This window comes from Myotis yumanensis, unplaced genomic scaffold (assembly GCF_028538775.1).
Source record: "Myotis yumanensis isolate MYYU_CA2020_CCGP unplaced genomic scaffold, mMyoYum1.0.hap1 SCAF_15, whole genome shotgun sequence".
In the NCBI taxonomy this organism is placed as follows: Eukaryota; Metazoa; Chordata; class Mammalia; order Chiroptera; family Vespertilionidae; genus Myotis; species Myotis yumanensis.
Window position 1 is genome coordinate 19,352,075 of NW_027223766.1, and position 27,653 is coordinate 19,379,727.

Here is a 27,653-nt window from a genome sequence, read left to right on the forward strand (position 1 = left end):
CACACCTTTCCCCAACCTGTATGATCCCTCCCAACAAAGGATATTAATAGAGAGAATCTCATCTCAGGTCCAAAGTAGCCCCACTCCCCTCCCATAACCCCCTCCACCCTTTTATTTTTCCCTAGGCACATGGCCTTGTCTGAAGAATGAGATCTCTCTCCCCAGGCCCTGTAGTGATGCATTTTCCAAAAACCTCTCAACAGAGGCTGACATTATTATAAGAAATTAAAAACTAAATGCAATTCGCATCCTTAGGAGATTCATCTTTTTTGTCTCTGTTTTTCCTTGCTTGTCCCTCAGTCTCTGCCAATTTAGAGTCAAGGTGTCACGTGATTCCTTTTAAAATTGGGCTCTGGCTGCTGCTGCTTTTCCTACCCACTGCCCATCTGCCTGCTCTAGAGGCAACCGAGTACTGGGAGGGGGAGCGGGGGCTGCCACAGAGAGCGCTCAAGTAAGAACTGAAATATTTGACTGGACTTGGTCCTAGCAGAGGCGATTTTATTACCCTAAATGTCCCGGAAACCCGGTTGCCTCTGCTGTTAGAAGACTCCAGGCTCGGCATTCTCAGATGGCCCTCTGTAGCTAGCCCTGGCATTTTCTGCAAGTGGCTGTGACATGAGTCATAGTGGGCAGTCTCCGGGGAGGCTGGCCATGAGGTGAGCCCAGAGGGAAAAAGCTGCATCTTCCCCCACCTCAGAGGCGAGAGGCCAGGCTGGGGATGGCCACTGGGCCCTTTGTGGTGGGGACGAAGGGGTCAGCCTCAGCAGGAAGGAGGATGAGCCCAGAGAGGACAGGCCAGGCCAGAGCAGGCCCCATCAGAAATGGTCCTGGTGTTGGCTGCTGGGCAGGGCCTGTAATATCAAAACCAGCTATGGCTGTAGGTAAAGAACAATGAGATCCAGATGCATAATTCTGTCCATTTGGGAAAGCCTTCTCTCTCATGCAAGGAGGGAGCCTCAGGCATACTCTTGTGGTGGTTTATTAATGTCACAAACGAAGCATATTTTATTTTTATTTGACTTGGCCAATAAAAATGTTCTGTACAAGGTAAACACTTCATCATGAAATATTTAAAGTAAAAATAAATAAATCAATTCCATCCTACAGAAATCTCCGGCTACCACATACAAATAGAGGACATCAGTTATAAATTAAATACGTTAAGATAAATAGTCTTAGGGTACTCCGATTGATAGGGTCAGTTTAAATCACCTGTTGAAATCATTATACCAAAGCAAGGTATTATTAATTCCACGAAACTATGCCATTTTAGAAAACATTAGCGCTCAACATTTGATTTTTAATTGCTTTTCTATAGAAAAACTGCACATGAAAGAATAGAGAATTCATGCAATCATGCCAAATGATCCTCAAAACCCATGTTGACGATACTCTGGATCAGATATTTGCCCTACGAAGTAAATATTTAGTGCCCTGTTATTGAAAAGCCTACCTCGTCAAGATGAAATAAATGCGATATCAGGAATAGTAAGAACCATCGTGTTCCCAGGTGCCTCAAACATCAAGCTCTTACATTTCCACAGAAATCACACATATGAGAATGACTCACAAGAAAGACAGAAGAATCACCTGCTTCCTTCCTTGGAGGTCTTTAAAATGGGTTGGGACAATTTTTTGTTGTGGTGGTTTTGCTTAAAAATGGGGACACAAACTTATGATCTTCCAAAGTCACTGTCAGACCAGGGGCGTAAGCGATTCTAAGAAGGAACCGTCTTCTTTTGCCTTCGAGGGAAGTTCCTTTTGTGCCTCCTAGGCTGGGTGACTGGGTAGTGAGGGACGATGCTATGATGTGTTTGTACCAGGTACTTGCAGAGGTAAATGTGTTAATTTTTAGCACTGAGGCTCCATTCCAACCCAGCGTTCTCCCTCTGGGCAGCGGCCTTTGGCACCTGGGAAGGTCACCTTTAGTCGGCCTCAAAGGCGCTGTTGGTTGCTCCCACGTACTCAGCCTTCTTCTTATGCCTCATCCACATTTTTCGGAGGATGCTGGGGATGCCGCAGGACACACTTCCTGTCAGTGGTAGGGAGGCTTCTGCTCCCTGGGGAAGGGTTGGGTACTCTTCAGTCATCTTCTTGAGATGCCTGGATCTAAAGAGAAGCCAGGGGTGTGGGGAGGGCAGTCACTTCCCTGAGCCAGACTTTTATGTTTTGCTCTGAAGAAGCATATGGTAGCCTGAGCTCTTATTCCTCCTCTGCTCACACATCCTGTGACCTGGAGGGAGGGTCACTGTTGGGCCCCATGCAGGAATGACACCCCCGGGGGGATCCGCCAATAGGATGAGGGAAGGAGGTGGCCTTGGCCACGCTGGTTTATGGGCCTCAAGTTCTGCTCTCGTCCCAAGTTCCACTTGCCCACCCCTCCCATCTCCACACGATGCTGACTGGATTTCCCAGAGCATTGGCTATTGGGTTGAATCTTGCCTCCCATGTGCTGTGTGATGTCAGGCAAGTGACTTAACCTCAACCAGCCTCAGTGTCCTCATGTGCAAAGTGGGGATGTTTTCATCTAACTCCTGGGGCTTTTGCGAGGAGGAAAATGAGGAAATAAAGCATCTGGCACATTGTAGGCCTCCATACATGTTCCTTTTCTCCTCACTTTCTCTCCTTACGTGAAAGAAATGGCCTTACTTGTCAATAGCCAGGGCCCAGGAGCAAATTTCGATGAGAATGTCTGAGCTTCGAGAAAAGAATCTGTTTAGAACCTTTGCAATGCAGCTATGTGGATTGGTAAGGTCGGCCTCTGTTGCATTGTAGTAATTTTTTACTGGTTGACTCCAGCCGTCACTAAGAGCCATTGTTGCTGAGAACAATTTGCTTCTAGTAGTTATACAATCCAAACGATTGTCTTAGTTTTCAACACTTAGGTCCCAATATGTTGAGTGACTTGGTTTTTATAGTTCTTCCTGGATGGCTTTCTTTCATCTAGAAGGGTTTTGAACCGGCCTATTTATCCTTGAACTCCCACAGCGTTCAAGGTGTGCACCACTGGGGTTGATATTTTAGCCCATGGCCCCCGACACATCTGCCCCTAAAACGGTCCTGAGTACGTGTCTTTCCAACTCCTAAACTGTAAGTTTCTTGAAAAATGATAGCAGTGGTTTATGCTAATCTCTTTATACATTATCTCATTCAATTCTCACAATACCCCTCCAGAGGGCTACATCCCCAGATTTTGTTTGCCTTTTTTTAAAAAAAAATAAACAAGGACATGGAGGTCTGAATAACTTGCCTGAAGTCACAGCAAGGCAGTGGCGTGCCAGGAAAGCAGCAGCACGTGACTGCCACCTGCAGCATGGAGGACGGTGGTAGGGACACAAATGGACAAGGTGAACCGAGTTTCAGGCTCCTGCCCACCACCTTCTTAGTGTACCATTGGAGGCGGGGAGGGGGCTGCTGGGGATTACTCACTCCTGGGACTCTAGCTGCTGGCCCCTGGATCAGAGGTAACAGTAACGTGGGTGGGTGGGGGTGGGGGATAAATTTGGTTTGAAACCTTTGACCTTATGTACTTTTTGACCTTTGGGCAAGGGCCATGAACCCAATTCAGGAGGCATTTCTGACCTCAGCCTGCCTAGGGGAGGCTCTGAATATGGCCTGTGATTACATTTATCTAATTAACCCCAAACCCTCAAAATGACAGTTCTCCAAGTCTAATGAAGTGGCGTTAATGAAGTGGAAACCATCAAACACGCTTCAGCTTCATCCTAGAGAAACAGTTACCCAGGGTTATTGTCCTCATTAAGAGGACATTTGCAGCTGGCATGGGTTTCGTGTTAGCATCCTGAGAGTCTGTCAACCAGGCCACCTGTTCCTCTTCTGCCACAGGGCCCAGAGCAGGTGGGGCGCCCTGCAGGCAGCGGGCGGGGAGGCCCGGCACTTACCCTCTTGTCAGAACAGCTCTGTTGTCAGAGCCTCCCGGAGCCGGCGCCTCCAGGACAGCTGTGGGGGCCTTCACTGAGATCCGGGCCACCGGAGGAATCTGGGTTGTGAGGAAGGGGAAGAGAATGTGAGGATGTGGCCATGGTCCCAACTCTGGAGCCACTGAAAGGGGAATGGCTAGACTGAACCACCACAAACCCAGAGCAATAGTCCTTACACTTGGGTGGGCATCAGACTCCCCTGGAGGCCTTGTTAGCTCCATGCTGGGCCCACCCGGGTATCGGTTCAGTAGGTGTGATGTGGGCTTGAGCATTTGTGTTTCTAACAAGTTCCTATGTGCTGTTAGTTCCAGGACCCCAATTTGAGAAGAAACTTGAGAGAGGAGCAACTCAATCTTACCTGAGAACTCTGTCCCCTCACACTCCCATTGCCTGTGTCCCCTTTGTTGTCAACCCCTGCAGGTTCTTGCTTTGAAACACTGCCTAGATTCCTGCCAGCCTCTCCATCTCCTCTGCTGCAGCCTTCAGGGCCAATCACCTTGGGGCCTCCTTGTTTCCAACCAGACCCCAGACCCCTCCTGGATTTGCAGGGCCTCCACAGCGGGGTAGACTGAGGCCAATTCTGCACCTGCTCTTGAAGGCTCTGCAGAGCCGACTCCACCTCATCTATGCAGCTCCGCCTTCTGTCATCCCCATGGGTGTCAGCAGTTTCAGTCCCAGCAGGGCCACTCCTGCCTTCCTCAACGCTCATGCCCAGCTCCTCATCTTCACTGGGCCTTTCCTTCCCTCTCTGGGCAGAGCCTCATCTCTGCCTGCCCTTCAAGCTCACTTCCTCCAGGAAGCCTTCCATCTGGCTGGTGGCCCATGTTGATTTCTCTTGGTCCTTAGGCCCCGCAGCACTGCATACCACCAGTTCTACCTTTTTATGGTTCTTTACTTGTTTCATATGTTTGTCCAGTATTCTTGTCCCCAGAAAGATTGCATAGCATGAGGCAGGGCCTGGGACTTAAGCCTTTGGTGGCCCTACTCACCTTCTTTAAAGGAGGTGGTGAGACATGTAGTGAAGTATAAATTAACTGGTGGCCTAACCTGGGCTAAGTCCAGAGTTTGCTCTGTCAATGGTCATACGCTGTGCTTTGTTCCTCCACCCCATGGCCCACTGAAGGCGCAAGGTCACCGTATTCCTGGAATTGCTGAGAGATTCCAGGTTGAGGACACCATGATTCACCTCCCCTTTCTCTCCTGAGCCAGCCAGAGGTTGTGGGCAGAGTTACTGTGCCACCTTGTGGCCTCTAGGGAGCTCTCCCTCCCCACCATGCCAACAGCCCCGGGAACATAATACCCACTTGCCTTCTTCCCCACTGTCCTTAGTCCCCTTTCAGTGTTGAATCCGGTTTAGCCATGCGAGCTCTGAATTGCTCTCCAGTCTCTGATGAGCTGTGGGACCCCAGCCCCACTGTCTCAGGCCCAGAGGAAAGGGCCAAGCCTGCTGCCTCTGTCCTCTGCATTATTATTGCCCCCCTTTTGTAACTGGGTTCCCATCACCGCCCTATCCCATCCCAACCTGCTCTGGCCTCCAGCTGCAGCTACTGTCCGAGCCCAGCCCCAGACCTGGGGGCTGGTGATCCAGGCTGTGAGCACCCTCTTCCCTTTAGCGTCAGCCTTCCCCTGGGCTTGGCTGAGCCCAACTGTTCGAACTGTCATAGCCTGACAGCCTTCCCTCTGTAGCAATGGCCCAGTCATCCTGTTTCCCTTGGTACTAGGTTGGGACAGGGGGCTCCTGACAAAATGGCTTGTCCCATCCCTGGCCCTTGTGTGGTTTTCCTAGGATAGGGGTGACTTAGATGAGCTACTCAGGTTAGATTTCCTCTCAGACCAGGAGCGAAGTACTCACCTCTCTGTACAATTTGTTCCATAAGGACAAGAGGCTGGGCCAGACAATCTGTCGGGTCTCTTGTCCTCAGATGGCACAGTCCACGAATCTTGAGGGCTGATACTCATTAAGCACAGGCTGCTTGAGCCAACCTGGCCTCCAGCCATGAACCCACCCCCTACTGTGCTAACCAGAGGGTGCCCGTGCTCATGCCCACAGGGAGATGCAGGAGTTCAGGGTGACTCTGAGCTAGACCTGGACATGAGCCACCCGATGGTCCCCCTTCATGAAAGGACAAGCTGCTGGATTGTGGGAGGGCAGGCGACAGAGGGCTCTCAGCTCCCTCAGGCATGTCTCAGAAGGGCGACATTGTCCGAGGTCATGCCCTCCTGGGGCACCCCACATGCTCTGACAGGGCGAGGAGGAAACATAAAGGCCTGGCCATTTGGACCAAACCAGATGGGCAACACTTGCCCCAGAGCTCCCACCGGGAGGGGTCACACCCGTGTGGCCGTGCCCAAGCCTGCCACCCTTCTCCTGTCACAGGTATTGGTCCCTACTGCACATCGCGTCCCATCCTGAGATGACTGGTGTTCGGTGTTTTCATGAAGCTTGAGACCTCTTATATCTCTTTCCCCTGTAGCTGCCCTTGGGAATTAGTCAGGCATTTCCAACTGGCAGGGGCCAGCATAAACATGCTTCTCTCCTCCCCTCATCCCCGCCGCCCCCACCCATGTTTGAAATGTGTGCTAGGTAACACCTTCTGTTTTCCTAAGAGTTGAATTTCTGGAAAGAAAGACAGCAGCAGCGAGACAGCAGGAACAAAGAACCCTCAGGCCTGCTTTTGTACAATCCTCAGAACTGACCCAAAGGACACTGGTCTCTCATCTTAGCACAGAGAGGGCACAACAGGCACAGCCATCCAGGCTGAGAGACTCACCAAAGACTTTCCATAGGCTCGGTTCCCACACAGATTTGATGATTTGGGTTCAGCAGTCCCCACTGCAAAGGTGAATGAAAGACATGTCACCCAGTGCACTCTGTCCTGCCTCCCTTGGGTCTGCATCAATTATCAAAGTCAGGGATTTCTTCCCTTAAAAAAAATTACCTTTTATATGTAATATTTTAAAATTATAGTTTACATTCAATATTCGTCTGCATTAGCTTCAGATGTACAACACAGTGGTTAGAAAATCATTTACTTTACAGAGTGGTCCCTCCAAAGTTTTAAGTACTCATATATAGTTATCGTGGCACAATATTATTTATTAATTTTTAAAATATATTTTTATTGATTTCAGAGAGGAAGGGAGAGGGAGAGAGAGATAGAAACATCAGTGATGAGACAGAATCATTGATTGGCTGCTTCCTGTATGCCTCTGTACTGGGGATTGAGCCCACAACCTAGGCATCTGCCCTGACCGGGAATCAAACTGTGACCTCCTGGTTCATAAATCAACACTCAATCACTGAGGCACAACAGCCAGTCATGGTGCAATATTATTGACTATATTCCCTATGCTGTAATTTACATCCCTGTGACTGTTGTACTTCTTAATTTCTTCACCGTTTTGCAGCCAGCCCAACTCCCCTCCCCTCTGACAGTTGTCAATTTGTTCCTTGTTTCTATTTTGTTTATTTTGTTCTTTAGATTCTACATATAAGTGAAATCATATGGTACTTGTCTTTATCTTATTTCACTTAGCAGACTACCCTCTAGGTCCATGGTTGGCAAACCGTGGCTTTCGAGCCACATGCGGCTCTTTGGCCCCTTGAGTGTGGCTCTTCCACAAAATACCACATGCGGACGCCCACATACAGTGTGATTGAAACTTCGTGGCCCATCCACAGAAGTCGGTATTTTGTGGAAGAGCCGGTATTTTGTGGAAGAGCCACACTCAAGGGGCCAAAGAGCCACATGTGGCTCACGAGCCATGGTTTGCTAAGCCGCAGTTTGCCGACCACTAGAGTCTAGGTCCATCCATGCTGTTGCAAAAGGTAAGATCTCCTTCTTTTTTATGACAAGCTGGGACTTTCTAAAGGCCCTGTACTGGGCAGTAGGATCAGGCATCAGGGCAACTGCTGAGAGGATCACCTGCACCCCTGGTGCTCCTCCAGGGGCAGGAGCTGAGCTCTAATAGATAGGTGCTCGGAGAATGTGCCCTCAGCCCCTCCTTCCTTCCTAAGGCGCCAGATCACAGAGGTTATCAAGAATTAAGTCTTTACGGCTGGGATCCCGGATCCGTCATTTACCCTGCTGCTCCTGGACACCCCTCTGTGAAAATGAGCAGAGAAGTCCTGCCTGTGGTGGAACGATGGAGCTTCTCCGAGTCCTGAGACATTGGCTATCTGGGAGGTACATGAGAACCTGCTTGCTATGCCTTTATCCCCAAGGCCCCACCTACTTCTGAGTAATTTCTACTCTGAAGCCTGCAGCTTCGGAAAGTCCAGGTGTTGAGCTGAAGGATCTCCTGGGGAGGGGAAAGGAATTGGGGTGGGGAGGGAATTTGACTTTCAATAGCTTCTTCCCTGGGGCAGCCGATGAGCCTGATCCTATCACCCACAGCATATAGAAACAAAGCACCTTCCTCAGGAAAACATCTCCACGCCAATTAAACAAAGTTACAAGACTACCAAGGTCAAAACCATGATGGTCAGTGCTCTGGCATCAGTAATGACAACAGCTCATATTTCTGAGTATTTACTGTGTCAGTCACTGTGCTGAGTGTAAAACACATACACATTGTCTGATTTAATCCTCACGGCAAACCTGACAGGTAGGTGTCATCATAATCCCCACTTTCTAGATGAGCATGTTGAGGCTTTAGTAATACATAACAGTTTGGACGAAGCCGGTAAAGATGATATTGGGAATGGCAAACTGCCCTCTTTGATTTTGCAGGACCCGGGGACCCCTTAACTCAGTCTGGGAGGAGTGTGCCAGGTGGGCAGACACAGGGAGGGCAATCTGCATCGAGAAGAGTGTCAGCGAAGGTCCAGGGAAATAGTGTATAAGGGAGTAGTCACAGGATCACACAGCAGCTCAGGGTTGCTCTGTGTATGGACTGGCAGGGACGGGAGTGTCACAGGAGGTGAAATTGGAGATGTCAGCAGAGGACACGTCCTGGAGGGCCTGGGCATGGTATGGGTGGTTGCAGGTGGCAAGGACGCAGTGTTTAAAGTAGAGGAATGGTATTGGCAGATTTCGGCTTTCGAAGGACCCTTCAGGTAACCTCTTGGAGGAAGGGGGAACTGAAGGTCAGGGTTGGCTGTTACACACAAGGGATGATGAAGGGACACCGAGTCCAGGTAGCCCGAGGTAGGTTCCAAGAGGGAGAGATGAGCCATATCTAGGAGCTGACACTGTCAGTGTTCAGTGTGTGAAGTGGTGGGTGGAATGGGGGTGGGGGAGGAAAGGGGTGTTAGGGAAAACATCCCAGTGGTTTGCCTGAAGGATGCATAGTGGCCCCAGCTGAGAAAGGAAGAGAGGTTTGAACGAGGAAGATGAGTTCCGTTTGAAAAGGTTGATTCTGAGGTGCCTCAGGACATCTTGGTGGAGAGGTTCCACAGGTGACCAGTTCTCCCAGGCTCAGGAGGTGGGGTGTCCCTCTCCAGGCACCTGAGCTCACCTGCTCAAGGCCTCATGGTGACAGCGTTTCTCAGCTGGGTCTCTGCCTTCAGAGTCCCCGCAATTTCCAAGATTCCTCAGGGAATCTTTCTCCCTAGTGAGAAGGCTACAGCATCCAGGAGCCTCCACTGTAGCTCAGAAAAGAAACAAGTCCCCAGATCTGAGATCCCTCTGACAGATCTTAAGATGGTAGTTTACGAAGAGTCTTTGCCCGAGGCTGGTGCCAAGCCCTCCTGTGGAGAGCACTGGGTCTGGCTTTGGTTCAGAAACCCTCCCTCTCTTCCACCCCCTCTAGAATCTATCAGATTCGGGAGCTGAAGGTTGAATCAACGCCCAGCTCAATCTTTTTTTTTCCCCTTCTGAACCTGACTAGCACATTCCCTGCATGAACTGAATGTCACATGTTAGGCAGATTCTCTCCATTTCATAACTTACTGTTCTCCTCTTTCTGAATAAAACACTGACTTGGGTTCCCCAAGCTTCCATAAGCTACTTACAAGGGAAGGAAAGTGTCCCCTCATACGAGACAGCTGGGAAGACATTATTCTTTGGGGGGAGGAGAGCTGAGATTTAATCTCAGTTCTATTGCTAATGAGAAGTGCGACCTTGGGTAGGTCACACAGTTTCCATGGTTTCATTGTCCTCTTCTGTGTGTTGGCAAGGGTGGGTGCAACAGACCAGTGGTTCTCTACCTCCAGTGCGCATTAGAATCACCTGGGCGGGGGATGTTGTTAAAACACAGATTGCTGGGCCCCACCCCAGAATTTCTGATTCAATCTCTAGGGTGGGACCCAACGTTTGCACTTCTACCAAGTTCCCAGATGATTCAGCTGTTCTGAGGATCCCACTTTGAGGACCATCCACTAAATCATCTCTAAATCCTTGCTAATCAATTTATTGTCCTCAGGCCAAAATCTTCAGCATCATTAGAAACATAAAATCTGGGGCCTTACTCAGTCTTACTGAATTGGAATTTGCATAACAACAAGGTTCTCAGGTGATTCTTTTGCACATTAATTTGAGAAACATGGTTCTAAATTCACTTGATGATTTTGTAGTGAAGATATTCTCTTTTTCTCCTGCTACACACATACTGCACCCACCCACCCACCTATATATAGACACAGAGAAAAATTGATCTTCTCTTAATTTGCAAGGCAGATTGTGGTTTTCCTAATGCTTTCACTCTACAGACATATGTATGTATGTAGTCACTTCACTAGAGAATAAATGCTTAATGCATTCCTATAGTAGAATCATAAAAAAAAATCAGGGTGTGAGATCAAAGAAGCCTTAGAGAAGAAGGATAGGTGAAGGGACATACTCAATTGAGTCTTATTTCAATTCTTGTAACATACAAAATTATTGACACACCAAGGCTTTGAGAAAGACATCCCAGACATTTTACTAGGTCTTTTTGGAGTTAAAATATGAATAACTGTAGGCTGTGGGCATAACAGAAATAACCTACACCAGCAAGTAAAGGCAAAATACCATCACAGACTTCAGTGAGCTACAGGAAGATGCCCGTTTCACTGGTTGAGGTGGAAGCCATTTATAAACAGTGTGAAAGGTACGACTGTACTGCTTCCAGCTTTCAAAACAAGCTTGTCCCTGAATTCTTTCATAGATTGTTGAAATAGCCTAAGTAATGTAAGATGGTGAGATCCTAAGACGGTGGTTTACGAAGAGTCTGTATAATGACACACACACTGCCTATAAAACCAATAACGCAGGCTTCTTCTGCTATGCGAGTCATGACTACACTGGTTTTCTCTCCCCAGAACATAAAGACTTTCATCTGAATCCAGCAGGGCTTCCTGCGGAGCAAGATGGTAGATGAAAGTATCTTTGCTCACGACACACACCAGAGCGAGTTTTATAAGTGGAAGGGAGCTGTGTGGGGCTGCTGTAGATGGGGTCTGAGAGCAGGTGCACTCAGAGCAGGAAAGCATGTGTGGGGGGAAAGCGTAGTCCCCACATCACAGGTGCTCTGCTCACCTGGCGTGACCGAGGACACTAGGGAGGCCCACGATGCAGTCAGACAAACCACAAGCCAGGACGCAGACACTGCAGCTGCTGCTCTCAGCGAGTCACTGTCCCCCAGGGAGTACCCCGAGCGGGGTCAGTGCACATACCCGGTCTGGCAGGAGTCTTGGTGGGGTGGGGTCCCTGCTGCCATGAGCTGTGGAGTCGGCTGAACCTGGGGCCCTCGCAGTCTCGGCGGTCAGTGCGGCGTGGCAGCAGCTCCAGGGGCCGCGAAGCGTACAGGTCCGAGTCAATCACCACCTGCGGGAGGAGGAAGGACAGTCAGCTTGTTCCCCAAATCAGATCCAGGGATCCATGGCCCAGGTCAGGACTACAGCTCTGCAGATGGGCCTTGTGCCGACATGCAGGTTTTGGAGCCATCCTTACACCACTGAATGCTAGGGACAGCGAGGAAACATGGGCAAACAGCCCAGACACAGCTGTTTACTGAACTTCAGGATGTCCAGGGGTGCAGGAAAACGAGGGCTTTGGAGGTTCCTTTACCAGCAGTCCCGTCACAGAGTTAGGGTCCTGGGCCATCAGGCCAAAAATCAGGGCTGCTCACCTGTACCCTGGCCTGACAACAGGACGGGTTATTTGAAAGGAGGCTAGCCCTGAAAACTGTCATCTTATGGTCTTTGCAGCTAAATGGATGCCTTTGTTCCCAAGAGGACAGAAGACTTAGGGAAAAGACTTGGGACCCAACTGACTCCCAGATTTGTAAATGTTTTGTTAAAAATATTTTTATTGATTTCAGAGAGGAAGGGAAAGGGAGAGAGAGATAGAAACATAAATGACGAGAGAATCATTGATCAGCTGCCTCCTGCACACCCCTCACTGGGGATCGAGCCCACAACTAAGGCATGTACCCTGACCAGGAACTGAAACATGACTTCCTGTTTCATAGGCTGATGCTCAACCACTAAGCTACGCTGGCCAGGCCAACCCTCAGTTTGACACTTTGTGGTAATGTGGGAAGGAGATATCCCTGTTTGCCTTGCTGTATTGGGGCAGAGTACGTAAGTGCCTCCTGTCACTAGTAGAAATTTTAATAGCATAGCTTGCTTTTTTAGTTCATGTCACATACAGGGGTGGGCAAAACTACAAATTAATAAAGAATAATATGAGAATAAACTCTGTGTTTCACATACTCGCAACTGTAAACCTACCTTTGCCCATTCCTGTATTTATCTACAGTGTCTGTGGACAGTTCATGTCTCCCACAGAGGAAAATAAGGGCAGCTGACACTCTTGGCTTCAGTTTACCACAGATAGTCCTTTGCTTAGAAAATTAATATATCCCAAATTTGATCTTATCTAGGGAAGGAAATGAACTGTTCGGGCCCTTTTTAGGACCCAGACTTATTTATTCTGTGCCTTTGGAGAAAGCTGATCATTCAGGAGCACTTAGGATCACTCCTCTTTCTGCTCTGGGCACTGCGGAAGGTGGTGCTTCTGTTTCAGCAAGCCTTCCGTGCAGGCTGAGAGCAGCACCCTGCACTGGACGCCAGCACACTGGGGCTGTGAGGCTCTGCAGTGGGTGGTCCGGCACGCAGCACCCTGCATGTACATCCCCTCTGCTCTCCTCCTTCTCTTCCTTCTAGCACTGTGCTCTGCCATGGTGTTGCCCGGAGTACTGGACTTCCCTGGAGTAATGCTAGCCCCACCCCCCTGGACACATGGACTGTTTGACCTAAGGGCCCTCCCCCAGAATATGAATTTCCGGGTTGAATAGGAAAGACCCGAGTCTCATTGTCTGACACTTGTAGGGCTCTCTGCTGTTGACCTCCCACTTTATTTTCGTTCTTTTGGTGTTCATCTCAGGAAGGAGAAGTGAGGACTGGTGTGTTTTCAGAGCCACTTTGCAGATGGAGAAGGTAAGGCAGGATGTGAAAGCCTGAGGAGTCCATGGGGGAGACCCAGCATTTCCTCCTCCAAAAAGGGGAGCAAATGTTCCCTGTCAGGAACAAGAACCGCCACCTCCGCAATCCCTTCTCTGCACTGTGGGCCGGGGAAGAGACTGGGGAGGGCGAGAGCAGAGAGGCATAGCGGCTCATCCCATCACTAGATGTAGGAGGTTTCCTGGGGGTGGAGATGAGGCTGGTTCCTTCCCAGGTTCTGACTTACGGCCACGTGCCTCTTCAGGGTATCTTCTCCAATGCCCCTGAAAGGATGCAGGAAAGGACGGAGGAGAGGGGCCCAGCTCAGAGCATTTCCCTTTTGTAGCTGGCCTTGTACTTGGTTCTCACTTCCCACAATAACAGAGGCTCTGAGAGGGCTCCAGGGCTGTGTTAGGCCCACACCAGGGAATGGACAGCTGAACGGATGGTTGTGTCCTCCTGACAGCCTGGCTTATTTTCTGGTCCGTAGGACACAGTCTGGGCTTTCTGCTGCTGCTATGGGTGGTGGTCTGAGAACAAACTGATCTGAGAGTGGGCTCTTTAGCACCCTGAGTACACAGGTAAGATGGGGAACTGGCAGCAGGGGGTGGGATGTAAAAACAGGGAGTTAGAAAGACAGGTAAGACTTAGGTGATGGAGAATCATCATGATTTGGGGCTGATGGAATCCATAGCAATGTTCTAGCCCAACTCCCTGATTTTACACATAGGGAAACCGCCGCCAAAAGAGGCATGTCCCTTTAAGGTCACGGATCCGTCAGGGGCAGAGTCAGGACAAGAACTGTAGTTTTATGACTCCTGAGTGCTCTTTGTCAGACCCACAGAAGTACCTACAGCCAGATAAGAATTTTCCAGTGCAATTGATTGCTCAGTGCATTTTGAAAAATCAGCAGATCACCAGACAAATCCCTCCTCCGCAAGGTTACAATCTGGGGAGAATGTGACATTTGCAATCTCATTTCTCCATCTTTCCTGGATGGTGCCCAAATGCTTATTACAAAGGGGCTGTGAATCACAGTGACTGGGCCTCCGTTGTCCTGGGACACCTAACTGACCCACACCTTCGTGTAAATTCATTCCTTTGAGCTACTCTTATAATGTTGGTGGCATCAGGTTGATCAGGATGTCAATAAAATTGCCTAAGAATCCAAGGGGGCGGGGAAAAGACCAGAGAGACAGTCTAGAGAAGGAACCATATGTGGCTGTGCCCTGGGTTCAGAAAAAAAAAAAAAAAAAAAAAGGAACTTCAGAGGAGTCCAGAGAGAGGGGAAACTGTAACACCAAGGATGGTGCAGAAAGGAAAGAAATATTTGTAAAGGAAGGAAGCTGACATCCACATGGTAGCCAAAGAGGGAGAACAGACACAAATAAGAACTTCAGGACAGAGAGAGTCGTAAACATTGGTACATCAGAGCAGTTGCAAGATATGAATCATTTTCTCGGGAACTCAAAGGGAGAAGAGGGCCAACTGGATGAGGAAACGAGATCAGAGCCAATTCTTTCTTCTTTGGGCCTCTCTTTCCCCGTCTTTGGTGGATTAAGAGACCTTTCCTGTCTTTCCTAATTTGAACGTTCTGTGCAGCTGGGGCTGAGTTTTATAAGCAAAGGATGAGTCAGGCTGTGAGTGGAAATCAGAAATTCAGAGGAGAGCTCAAAGGGCAGAGGGCACTGGGAGGCCATCTCACCTGGAGGAAGACTGTCTATTTGAAGACAGGACCCTAGCTTCTGATTTTTTTTAAAAATCAAAAGCAATTTTTATATGTATTCATATACTTGAGTCATTTTTTTTCTCTGAGTAAAAATATTTTAGAGAGGGGAAGTCAGAAACCATAAACATAGCAGTCTTTCTAAAAAATTTCCACTCCCAGGAAACCTGAGAGCATGGTCTACAGTGCCTGGCTGAAGTCAACGGGATATTCCAAGAGGCTGTGCCCATGCTTTGTTGGCTTTGTGTATCTCACGTCCATGTGGCTTCACCTTCACGATTGAGAATTGTCTCCTTTGTTTAGGTTCTAAGTCCCCTGAGAACTTTCTTCCCTAGAGCCCTAGAAAGTGTAGTGATTTATTTCCATTTTAAAAGTTTTTGTAACCAGTGTTCTGTCCTTATAAAGCCAGTTAATACTGGTGTAAGGAGTGATTCAGACAGGAACACCGTTTAAGGTTAGAAATCCAAGAACTTGGTTGAGAACGAAATATTCCTAATCCCCAAGGGATCATCCCTGAGTTATGAATGATTTGTGGTTCTCTCAAATCCAAGGCAATGCCAAACTCAAGGCCTTGACTGAAACGTCCGTTGTGAAACTTAAACTCTGAATTACCTACAAACAACTGCTACCCTTTCTATTCTTGGGTACACCCACTAATTCTTAAAAGGCAGGAGCATTTTTCTACTAGTGTGTGGGCTTAAGTTTTCAGGGCCCATGACAACAAAGAAATTTTCCATCCATTGAAATCCCCTTTCTTTCTTACTACATAAAACATTTGCAAAAGTTATTTTAAAAAGATATGCAACTGACAGAAAAAAAAATGGGCAAAAGATATGTGTAAGGAACCTGGAGTAAAAAAAAAAAACATTTATAAAAAGATGAATGGTATTAAAGAAATGCAAATTAAAACAACACGATATTTTCACCCGTTAGACAGTCAAAGATTAACAACATTGATACCATACAGTATTGGCTCAGGTGTTCTGGTAAAGGTACTTTTAAAACACAGTTGCTTAGAATTTGGCAATGACTATGTAACTTTTTTCAATGCTCATATACTTTGATCGCTTTCTTTTAAAAAGATATATTTTTATTGATTTCAGAGAGGAAGGAAGAGGGAGAGAGAGATAGAAACATCAATGATGAGAGAGAATCACTGATCGGTTGCCTCCTGCACATCCCCTACTGGGGATCGAGCCTGCAACTTGAGCATGTGCCCTTCACCGGAATCGCACCCGGGAACCTTCAGTTCCCAGGCCGATTCTCTATCCACCAAGCCAAACCAGCTAGGGCCTTTTTTTTTTAATTGAGACATAATTGATATATAAATTGTGTAAGTTTAAGGAGCACATGTGTTGATTTGATAACCCAGAATTTAATATCTATGAACATATCCTTAAAACATTTTCATAAGAATATAAAAAATATGTTCTAGATAGCTAGAAATGCATAGAACTAGAATTTAAGACCAGGCAGTCTGACTCTTAAGTCTACAGACCTAACTACTGTGTTCTACAGTTCGTCAGGACTTATTAATACTATATTTTCTATCTTCATAATGTTTCAATTTTTTAAAATTGATTTTAGCATGAGGGGGGGTGAGGGGGACAATAGGGGGATAAGGAGACATATGTAATACCTTAATCAATAAAGAAATTTTAAAAAGAGGAAAAAAATTGATTTTAGAGGGAGAGGAAGGGAGAGAGAGAAACATTGATCAACTGACTCCCACTGGGGATCAAACCTGTAACCTGGGTACATGCCCTGACCAAGAATTGAACCTGTCACTTTTTGGTGTACCGGACAATGCTCCAATCAACTGAGCCACACCTGCCAGGGCATAATGTTTCAATGGGGACATACTGCGCTGGATATTACAAAAATAATAAATGTACATAAAAACAACGACTAAATCCCATCTCATTCCAAAGACACTTAATTATTTTTAATGGAGAATAAGTTTTTAAAAATTGAGATACTTAGAAAATCAAAATGCTGTTCTATGAAAAATTGTGATAGAAATAGAAATTCCAGTGTAACCAAGGGGAAACAATTAGGAGTTAAAATAAATCTTTTACATTAAAGTACAGAGAGGTATTGACAACTTTCATATAAAGAAATCTGTAAATAAAATGAGAAATTTTCATCACCAGTATTCTCTAAAGGCATGTAAGCTAATTATAAGGTAATGCAGATGCTTACTAAAGTGGAGGCGGGAGAATGCAGCAACAACAACACGGGCTACAGGAAACCTTCCTGGTTATATTGAGAGCAGGAGAGAGAGAGTGAAGACGCTAGACAATGCTTTTCAAATAACAGTCAATAGAGATATCAAAACTGAAGTTTCCTTACATTCTTGGTCAAGAGGTGTTGAGAGCTTTTGACCCTTCTTCTGGCTGGACTGGACACTGTGAAGAGAGATAAAGGTATGGTTTTAGAGAATACCCGAGAGGCTGACATAGCTACAGTAACTGAGAGGGTTTGCATCTGGGATGAGGGAGGGGCAGAGGACGGGGCCTGGGAAGAAGAGGCAGGGTGCAACTGCAATTTTGGATGTTACTTGGTTGAGTGCACCAAAGTGCACAGCAGCATTATTCACAATAGCCAAAAGGTGGGCACAACCCAAATCCCTGTCACCAGATACTAGTAAATGAATAAAATGTAGTCTATATATTCAGTAGAATATTATTCATCCTCAAGAAAAATCAAATTCTGATACATGCTGCAACATAGATGAAACTTGAAGACATTAAGCTGAGTGAAATAAGCCAGACACAAAAGGACAAATGCTGTAGGAGTCCACTATATGAGATACCTAGAGTAATCAAATTTATAAAGACAGAAAGTAGAACAGAGGTTTCCAGGGGCTGGGAAAGAAATAGAGAGTTTAAGGCAGGGATTTTCAACTGGTGTGCCACAAGAATTTTTAAAACATGTTCTACATGATTATTTAGTCAGGAGCACTGACCTCTTTCCCCTTAGATTGTTAAATGAAAAAATGACAACAGTCATCTGGTGTGAATGCCCCCCCCTTTTTTCTTATTGAATTTATTGGGGTGACACTGGTAAACAAATTATACAGATTCCAGGCGCACAATTCCACAACACACCATCTGTATACTGTATTGTGTGTTCACCATGCCATTTATCCCCTTTCTACTTCCCCCTACCCTCTGTCCTCCTGGCAATCACCACATTGCTGTCTGTGTCCATGAGTTTTTTTCTTCCCTTTTAAAATTTTTTTAGTTTATTCTTTTTTTTTTTTTGCTCAATCCCTCCACCTTCCGTGAATGCTCTGTCTTGAACCAAAAATATATAGGTCATATAATAGAGTTGCATCTTATTGGTCCCATTGCATAATAAGGTTGCATCTGATTGGTTAATTCTTGGTACCAGAAATCCTTATATTCAAACTAGAGGCCTGATGCACGAAATTTGCGCAAGGGGCTTGGCCCTTGCAGCCCTGGCTTTATCCATAAGGTTGTCCGGAAGGTTGTTCTGCTGTTCAGTCTAATTAGCATATTAGCTCTTTATTATATACGATTTAAGCACCTGATTCTTTAAAAAGTCACTTTGGAGCAAAGAGTAGGTAATTACTATTATTATTATTATTAATTATTATTTTTGTAAATCATTCAAAACTATACCTATTTTTGTCATATTGGCAAAAAAATATGTTTTTTGGAGTGCCACAGAATTTTAGTAATTAGCTTATGTGTGCCATGAGAAGAAAAAGGTTGAAAATCGCTGGTTTAAGGGGCACAGAGTTTGTTAGGAATGATGACAAAGTTCTGGAAATGGAGAGTGGTGGTAGGTACACTCCAATCTTAATTTTCTAATGGCTACAGAACTGTATACTTAAAAATGGTTAAATGGCAAATTACATATTGTGTATATTTTACCACACACATAAAAAGCTTTAAAAATCAATTAACCATAAAAAAAATTAGTTGGTTGAGAGAAGGTGTGCATTTTGTTGAAAATGGAGACACCCAGGCATCTCTTTCCCACATTACTTCTAGAATGGTTTACTTGGAACCGAAATCCCACCCTGTCACGCCCTGCCTACACCTGAAAGGACCTCTTGCCGCCGGTCAGATCAGTGATCAGAGGAGGGCTGTGCCACCGTGACACCCACCACCAGGCATGCAGTCAGCAGCCAAGGCTCCGCACTCCTTTCGCTTTGGTGTGAATCTGAACTTGACCACTTGCCAGTTATGAGACTTGAGCAAATTACTCATCCTCTCTAAGCCCTCAGTTCCTCATCTGTGAGTTAGGGGTAATTACACCTACCTCAGAGGGCTGCGGTAAGGATTAAACAAACTAATTTGTACTAGTATATAGCCTTTGGCCTACCACCTGCCAAAGAGTAAGTTCCCAGGAATTAATAGCGGTTATTATGATTTTCCTCTTTCTCTGCAAGATGAAGGTTGGTGGGAGGAATAGGTGATAACTTGTAGAGAGCATTCCATTAGAGTGTCTCTTTCTGGAGTTTTCTCCATTTCCTCTTTCCCTTATGCCCCTCACTAACTAACCCCTCCCCATCATTGTTTATCTCCAAGTAGGTTATTCTGAACGCTGTGGTACTATTTACCCCAGAATTAAACCCAGTCTGGTATGCCCCAGGAAATAGCTGCTGGTATAACTTCTTGGTAAAACCACAGTTTTTATCTTTTGTATTTACTGTGAATTGTGGCTATGAAACCTTTCCTTGAAAGGTCTCTCTTTCTCCAGAAAGTAAAAAGACATACTTGTCCTTAGTTACATACAGATTTGTTTTATGTCCAGTGCCTTTAAAATTTTTTTAAAAACTCCATAATATTTGCTGTGGCCATAAAATACTTAAGTGCCTTTAAAATATTTTAAGAAACTTCATAACATTTTTGTGAGGTATTAAGATGGCTCAGCTAAAAAAAAATCACTATTAGGTTGAACCCAATACATGTGTGTTGGAAAGAGAGATATAATACAAAAATAATAAATGTAACAATAGCTCTGGCCAGTTTGGCTCAGTGGATAGAGTGTCCGCCTACAGACTAAAGGGTCCTGGGTTTGATTCCGGTCAAGGGCACATGCCTGGGTTGTGGGCTTGATCTCCAGTAGGGGGCCTGCAGGAGGCAACCAATCAGTGGTTCTCTCTTCTTCTCTGAAATCAATAAAAATACATTTAAAAAAATAAATGTAACAATAACTCCCCATGAAGTTTTACTAGGTGGATGGTTTATTTGCTGTATCTCATTCACACCTCCCAGCAACTCTGTGAGGCAGGTGCTCTTCATTTTTTAAAAAAGTATTTATTGATTTGAGAGAGAGAGAGATCAATTTTATTGTTCCTCTTATTTATGCATACATTGGTTGATTCTTGTATGTGCCCTGACCAGGGATTGAACCTACAACCTTGGCATATTGGGACGATGCTCTAACCAACTGAGCTACCCAGCGAGGACATAGATGCTCTCCACTTTATAGATGGAGATACTGAGGGTTGTGGTTACACAGTCGATGGTGGAACAAGGCCTATGCTGTTAACCACTAGGCATCACTGCCCACGTGGCTGAACTTGTGCTCTGAAAATGTTTTGGTCTTTGGCCATTGAATAAGCAGGGCTAAACACTAGCATTTGGGAAAGGGCATATCAGGGAGGGCTATAACCCTTGTTAGATGAAATCAAACCAACCTATATTTCTGCACTGTCTTCTCTCACTGAGGGCCCTCTGCCTGATGATGGCTTTAGAGAAGCAAGTTGCAAAACAAGAAGAAGGAAGAGGTAGAGTTCTTCCATTTCTGGTCTAATATAAACTACAAATACTCCTTTTCTAGACAACGACTTCCTAAGCAGTGACATGTGCATGAATACCAATGAATACTTGGTTTAGCATCACAAGATGGCCGTGAATAAAAACGGCAAGAAAGGAATATGGGATTAAGTATTTACCTTTGACCTAACATATTCATTGTTGTAAGTATGGAATAAAAATGGGAATCACTTTGTAAGTGATGTACTTAATGGTGCTCACTACATGCCAGGGGCTGTTCTAGATGCTTTATATAATTTCTCTATATTTCATACCCCCCCCTCCCCATCATAACCCTGGGAGGTGAGTTCTAGTTTCCCCTTTTACAAAAGTGAAAACTCAGGCCTAGAGAGGTTAAGTAGCCTGCCCAAGGTCACACAGTGCAGAAGTAGTGGCAGTTTTTGACCACTATGCTAAGCACATGAAGTCAAAGGTCCTGTTTTGAATAATTTTATTCATGGGAAGTATGATATTGCTCCTGAGCTGCATAATAATTTTTTAATTAAAAAGAGCCATATGGCTTTAATTTTTTTTCTCCCTTTAAAAATGTTTAAATGGAAAAAAAGACAGAAAATAGACATACTAACATTTCCTTCCAATTTGCTTCTTTCTCATGTAAAAATAATAAAAAATTAGAGGGCAAGTTTAGGTCCCCTCTGTCTTCCCGCCCTCCCCAGGGATACTAAGATCACCAATTTTATCCATATCTTTCCAGCCTACATTTTCACACTTTTCTCATAATATGTGCCCATAAACAATATATGGTATTGTTTTATATTTCCAAACTTAGTCCTTGTTATCATACATATGTAATTTTTCAGCCTGTTTTTTTTTTCCACTCAACATGATGTTTCAAGACCTATGTCCATACACACAGATCTAGTCCATCGTTGTTGACTACTGTGGAGTATTCCATAGTGTGATGACACCACATTTTACCCCTTCCCCTCCTCAAGGACACTTAGGTTCTTTTCAGTTTCACTGTCATAGCATCAGCACCACCGTGAGCATCTGCATCTGAGAGAGAAGTGGAATAGCTGGGTCAGAGGGTCCTGACCACCTTGCCTCTCCAAGTACTTTTCAGTCTCCAGAGAGAGTTCCAGCTCCTGCATGTGGACTGACTCCTAGCTTCTTTTCTCGCTAGCATTTTGGCAATAGATGTCTAAAGCTTAATTTACGTTCTGCTGGCTGTCTCTTTGTGGCCAGGCTGAGCTTCTCCTCCGTACCACCCCCCCTCCCCCCAGCAAGGGCCCAGGGAAGAAGAAAGGAATTGTTTGAACAGGGGTCACAACACCAGCAAACCCAGCCTGCTTCATTCAAGTCTGACAATGAGACCGGGGCTCAGCCGGAGTCCCGGACTCTCCCAGCACTCAGGGGCTGCGGGGACAGAGCAAGGGCCGCAGGAGAGAGGACAGAGGTTCAACAGACACCTGCCATCATCTGAGCTCTCACTTGAAGCTCCTCCCTCTACTTGACACCGATTTGACACCATTGGCCTTGGAGGACAAGGGCTGACAAAGTCACACTTCTTGGTGGCGCTAGTTCCAGGTTAAGTGTGGGAGCATGGCCCTGCGGTCTGGATAGAGGCCAGCCGGGGTTAGGGCATTATTTTGACCAATTTCTTGGACTTTGGGTCACTGAGGGGAGTATTTCTCCTCATATCTCACTGCACAGTTAGAAGTCAGATTTGTGAGGCAACTGGTTCTCGTTTTAGGACCCACTTGCTCACTGGAGGAGATGAAAGAATCTTTCTAGCTGCTCAGGGAATTTTGTCTTCACCTCTGTTTCCTCCAGCAATGGCTTGCTGTCACTTTCATTCGGCTTAGTGGGTTGCAGGATCGAGTTAAGCGAAACAGGAATATTTAACAGTCCTTCTTTTCCCCTCCATTGATTGTTTCTCAACAATTGATGTTTATCCATGTGCCTCCTTTTCAGAAACAACAACAACAAATATCATCAAAACCGAGAAGGGTCAGAGCTCAGAGACCTGAGGGGGAACCTGAGTAAAACAGCACGTGATGGCCCTCACCCTCCAGCAAAAGGTGCCTCATTAAGGGAACAGTCAAGGACAATTTTACTTACCCTTGGAAGGAATCACAGTGGTGAAAACTTCGATATTTTCGTCACTGCAGCTATAAATCTGATGCATCCTGTCAGCCTTCTCTCCCCTAACGTGCCTGGGAACCGGAGGCCTCTCTGTGAACCCCTAGTTGCAAGGTTTCCTATTCCAGTCTGGCTCGGGGATCATTGTGCAGGTCCACAAAAGACAGGCTGGTGCTGTGAGCTCATCTCGTTTCAGTCTTCGCTGCAACATTTTCTAATCCCATCTGTCTTTTTTTTTTTTTTTTATGAATCCTATTATTGCAATCCTTTGATTGAGCGTGGAGGCTTCAGTCCCCTCCCAGCCAGGATGTATTTAACATTTTTTATTTTGCCGTGTCTGCCTGCCGCAGTGAATTTGGAAGTCTTTTGTGAAGTGATGAAGTGAAATCGCCTACTCGGTTAGCGCCAAGCTTGGCTGGAGAAATTCACCGAAAAGGAAACGTGATCTTTGGTAACAGCAATTCTCCTTTTTCTTTCACTTTTTTCTTTTCGCTCCAGAAGAACTGGATATTCAATAACTTGTCATGTATCAATTTGGCTTCCTTCAAAATTTCTATGTTAAGCAAAAGGACTGTTTCTCCACAGCATTTTCGCCTCCCACCAGTGCACAATAAGGCTGACATTTCTAGAGAGCTGTGCTTAGCATCTCCTTGTACAACCTTTCAGGTGCTTGCAGGAACAAGCAGTGTCCCCACACTCAAGGTGCCCAGTTACAGGATGGCTATATTTTACCCTGTATGTTGCATATATTATACACAAAAATAAGGTTGAAACATATGTGTGTTATGTCCTAATGCACTGCCTTTCATGACAGTATAGATTTACTTCTTCATATTGATAATGATAATGATACAATAATATTAACAAAGAGAGTTGGCATTTCAACTTTGCTAAGAGCTAGGAAGCCCGACATGTAATCTCATTTACTGTCTACAACTACCCAAATAAGACTATTTTTGCCACCTTATAGGTGAGAAAAGGAAGACATGAAGAAATTGAGTAATTTGCCCAAGATTAAAATACCTAGTTCAGCCAGGCCATTGTGGGTCAATGGTTGAGCACTGACCTCTGCACCAGGAGTTCATGGTTAGATTCCTAGTTAGGGCATATGCCCAGGTTTTGGGCTTGATTCCCAAAAGGGGGCATGCAGGAAGCAGCCGATCAATGATTCTCTCTCATCATTGATGTTTCTATCTCTCACCTCTCTCTACCTCTCTCTGAAATCAAAAAAAAAAAATATTTTTTAAAAAAATGCTGCTAAATCAGCTCACCCTAATTCTGTACTTAATTTTTTAAAATGTAAAGGTAGATGTTTTTATTTAGTTCTGTTAAATTTCATCTTGTTGGTTTTATTACCTACAGTCTGTTAACGTAATTTCAGACTATTAACATAATTTTGGATCTTGATTTCTAATACACTGGATATTCCTCCAAATTTTACATTATTTTAAACATGCATATTTAACCACTGTAGAGGTTATAAAATTTATAGACACATCTTTTACACAGTACTCTTTTTAGCTGAAAATGACCAAAATCTTCTTAAACTTGAGCAAAAAGGAGATTGACCTGATGGAGACTGAGGGATCCCATTGACCACAAGACAGGAGTGACTCTAGGCCTGAGTGAGACTGGCAGGAAATGGGAAACTGTTAAGTCAGGGCAATACTCTTACCCTCCCTGATCTCTACCTCTTTATGCTCTTTCTCAATCCCCCATACCCACCCCTCTGTGTTGCAACACTACCCTCATCGCCAAGCCCTCATCTCTCCCACTGGCCCTCACCCACCTGCACACATAACCACAGACACACCACGTATGGGCTGAGGTAAGAGCACCTGCTCCCCTCTCCCAGCTAGAACTTTTACCCTGGATCTGCAGGGGGATAATGTGGCTGGGTTAGTGATGCTCACCTCCTCTCAGGTGAGCATGGAGTGGAGCTGGTCTTTTTCTCTCAATATTTTTTAATATGTTTTTGTTGATTTCAGAGAGAGGAAGGGAGAGGAAGAATGCCATAGAAACATCAATGATGCGATAGAATCATCCATCAGCTGCCTTCTGAAGCCTCCCCTCCCGCCCCCACTCCTGCCTCCCGACCAGGGATTGATCCTGAATATGGGCATGTGCCCTGACCGATAATCAAACCATGATCTCCTGATTCATGGGTCGACGCTCAACCACTGAGCACACCAGCCAGGCTAGCAGCAATTTTTAAAAAAAGAAGTCTGGGGTTTGGTTAACCACACACTTCATAAGAGGCAATATTATTTAAAGGGCTGGGACTAAAAGACACAAATATGGTTTCAAGGACCTGATACTAAATAGAAATTAAGACCCCTTTTGTGTACTCAGTAGCCAATCAGTTACCTGGATTAATCTCAAAGGGTCCAGGCTGGATTAGGCTTTTTCTAAGAAAGCCAAAATTTAATCAAATAGAGCATATTGTACTATGTTTAATGAATAAGCTTGAAACACATAACTAAATGTGTTAAAGTATACTCTGGTTCTCTTCAGATTGCATAAATCTTTCGCCTTTTAAATGGGTTAAAGTGAGGAAACACACCCAGAAAAAACAATTCCTAAGTCATTTTTACCTGTTTGAAATATATTTTAAATAACAAAAATAACACATACTTATTATAACAAATTCAAAAATTGTAGATGGGTATGTAGAAAAAGTGATATATACTTCCCCAATTCTAGTCTCACTTCCTAAAAGCAATCATTGCTCACAGATTCATGGGTGTATTGTGCATTTCCAGATTTTTTCATATATATGTATCTATACAATTTTAAAAAATAGAAATAGTCACACTACACATACACACATACACACATCCATGCACACACTCATGTGTGAATATACAGAGTTCCCAATCTTTAAATAGATGAGCAGAAAACTACATTATAATAATTTATTCATTTCTTTCTTGATAGGCCTATAGCTTACTTCCATTTTTTAAAAGTAGAAATAGCCCGAGCTGGTTTGGCTCAGTGGATAGAACGTCAGCCTATGGACTGAAGGGTCCTGGTTTGATTCTGGTCAAGGGCATGTGCACGGGTTGCGGGCTCGATCCCCAGTAGGGGGCCTGCAGGAGGCAGCCGATCAATGATACTCTCTCATCATTGATGTTTCTCTCTCTCTCTCCCTCTCCCTTCCTCTCTGAAAATCAATAAGAATGTATTTAAAAAAATAAAAGTAGAAATAATGGTGCAAAGTACATCTTTATGTATGTCTTCTAATATTTTAATTGTCTTCATTTCTAGTTGTGGGAGTGTGGATCATAGCATATGCATACTTAACATATTGAGGGCCCTGGCTGGTTTGGCTCAGTGAATAGAGCATCGGCCTGAGGACTGAAGGGTCTCAGGTTTGATTCTAGTCAAGGGCACATGCCCCGATTTGGGGCTCAATCCTCAGTAAGGGGCGTGCAGGAGGCAGCCAATCAATGATTCTCTCTCATCATGGATGTTTCTATCTCTCTCTCCCTCTCCCTTCCTCTCTGAAATCAATAAAAATATTTTAAAAAATTTTGAGGGATTTTTCTAAATTGCCTTCCAAAAATTTTTCATCAGTTGACACTTTCACAATAGGATATGAGGGGCTTATTCCTCCCACCCTTGGCAATACTCGATATTACTAATCTTTAAATTTTTTGCCAACATGATCCGGTTTGGCTTTTATGCTCTGAGTCCAGAATCTTGATCACATTACACAATTAGGGTCCTTTTACCCACGTACTTTACAATGTCTGGAGGGGTGAATGACAGAGTCCTCATTTTGGAATACAAAATCTATAATTCGTACACAATAGTAGGTATACATCACACCTATGAGTACTGTAACAATCTCTGTCCAGGACCAGACTAAGTAAGTAAGGAAGGTCTGTGTTGGCCTGGGGTCTTCTCTGAGATTTGGGAAAGTCACTGCTGAGAGTTCTACACTGTTGGCACATGGATGTTCACTTATAACCCTTTAAAATTTTTGCCATAAGACCTGACTGCCTTCCACTTACCTGCCCTTTCTGTTTGGGGGAAATCCTGCCTCAATTCAGATCCCATGGTAACAGCATTACCCCATCCACAATGATCAACAAGACAACATCAATACTGAGACTTCCTAGGAATGAGCCTTCCTAGTGCTGTGAGACCACACAATCTCACCAAAAGGTTGGTCAGTGATGCACCATTCGGATTGGTTTATTACCAAAAGGGGAATTATGGATAAAAAAGAAAAGGATTTCTATGTAAGGTTACAATAAATTCCTAACTGGACAGGATATGGTGGGAAGTCATGTCCCAGGTGCCTAACTTTTTAGTAAAAGGTTTGTCTTTGCCTCGAGCAAGCTCTATCCATTGTTCCTGTGCATCTATTCTAGGTTAACCCACCTTTTGAAATAACCACCCTCAAGAAAGCACATAATCTTGTTAACTATCCTGTAATTTCAAATGCATAGAAGAAGCTGAAACACTTATTCTCTGGGACATTTGAGATCTTGCTCCCTGGCATATGTTGTCCATTTGGCTCAAGTAAACTCATAAAAATTCAAAATAATCAAAATAAAAATCTGCTTCTGTACTTACTCCAAGGGCAATCAATTAATGTCAATGGAAGCCTTTATTTCTTTACTGTGTACTCTGCAAAATGCTTGGTTACCCGTTTGGCTAATGGGAAGAGCTGAGAGTTGCTAATTCTGTTTCTTTCTCCAACCTGGGAGCTC

General features: G+C 45.0%; 1 protein-coding gene across 1 annotated transcript in view; it reads right to left on the minus strand.

Moving 5' to 3' along the window:
* Positions 1 to 976: 976 nt before the first annotated feature.
* The window catches only part of VXN (vexin), a 32,417-nt gene continuing 5,740 nt past the window's right edge, over positions 977 to 27,653 (minus strand). Inside the window, exons 2-7 of the mRNA XM_070391833.1 lie at positions 22,912 to 23,347; positions 17,387 to 17,442; positions 11,539 to 11,689; positions 6,713 to 6,774; positions 3,903 to 4,000; positions 977 to 2,109 (exon numbers count right to left, since the gene is read on the minus strand). Of these exons, the coding sequence (XP_070247934.1) occupies positions 1,926 to 2,109; positions 3,903 to 4,000; positions 6,713 to 6,774; positions 11,539 to 11,689; positions 17,387 to 17,442; positions 22,912 to 22,978 (618 nt within the window). The 5' untranslated portion in view covers positions 22,979 to 23,347 and the 3' untranslated portion in view covers positions 977 to 1,925. The remainder of the gene's footprint in view (positions 2,110 to 3,902; positions 4,001 to 6,712; positions 6,775 to 11,538; positions 11,690 to 17,386; positions 17,443 to 22,911; positions 23,348 to 27,653) is intronic.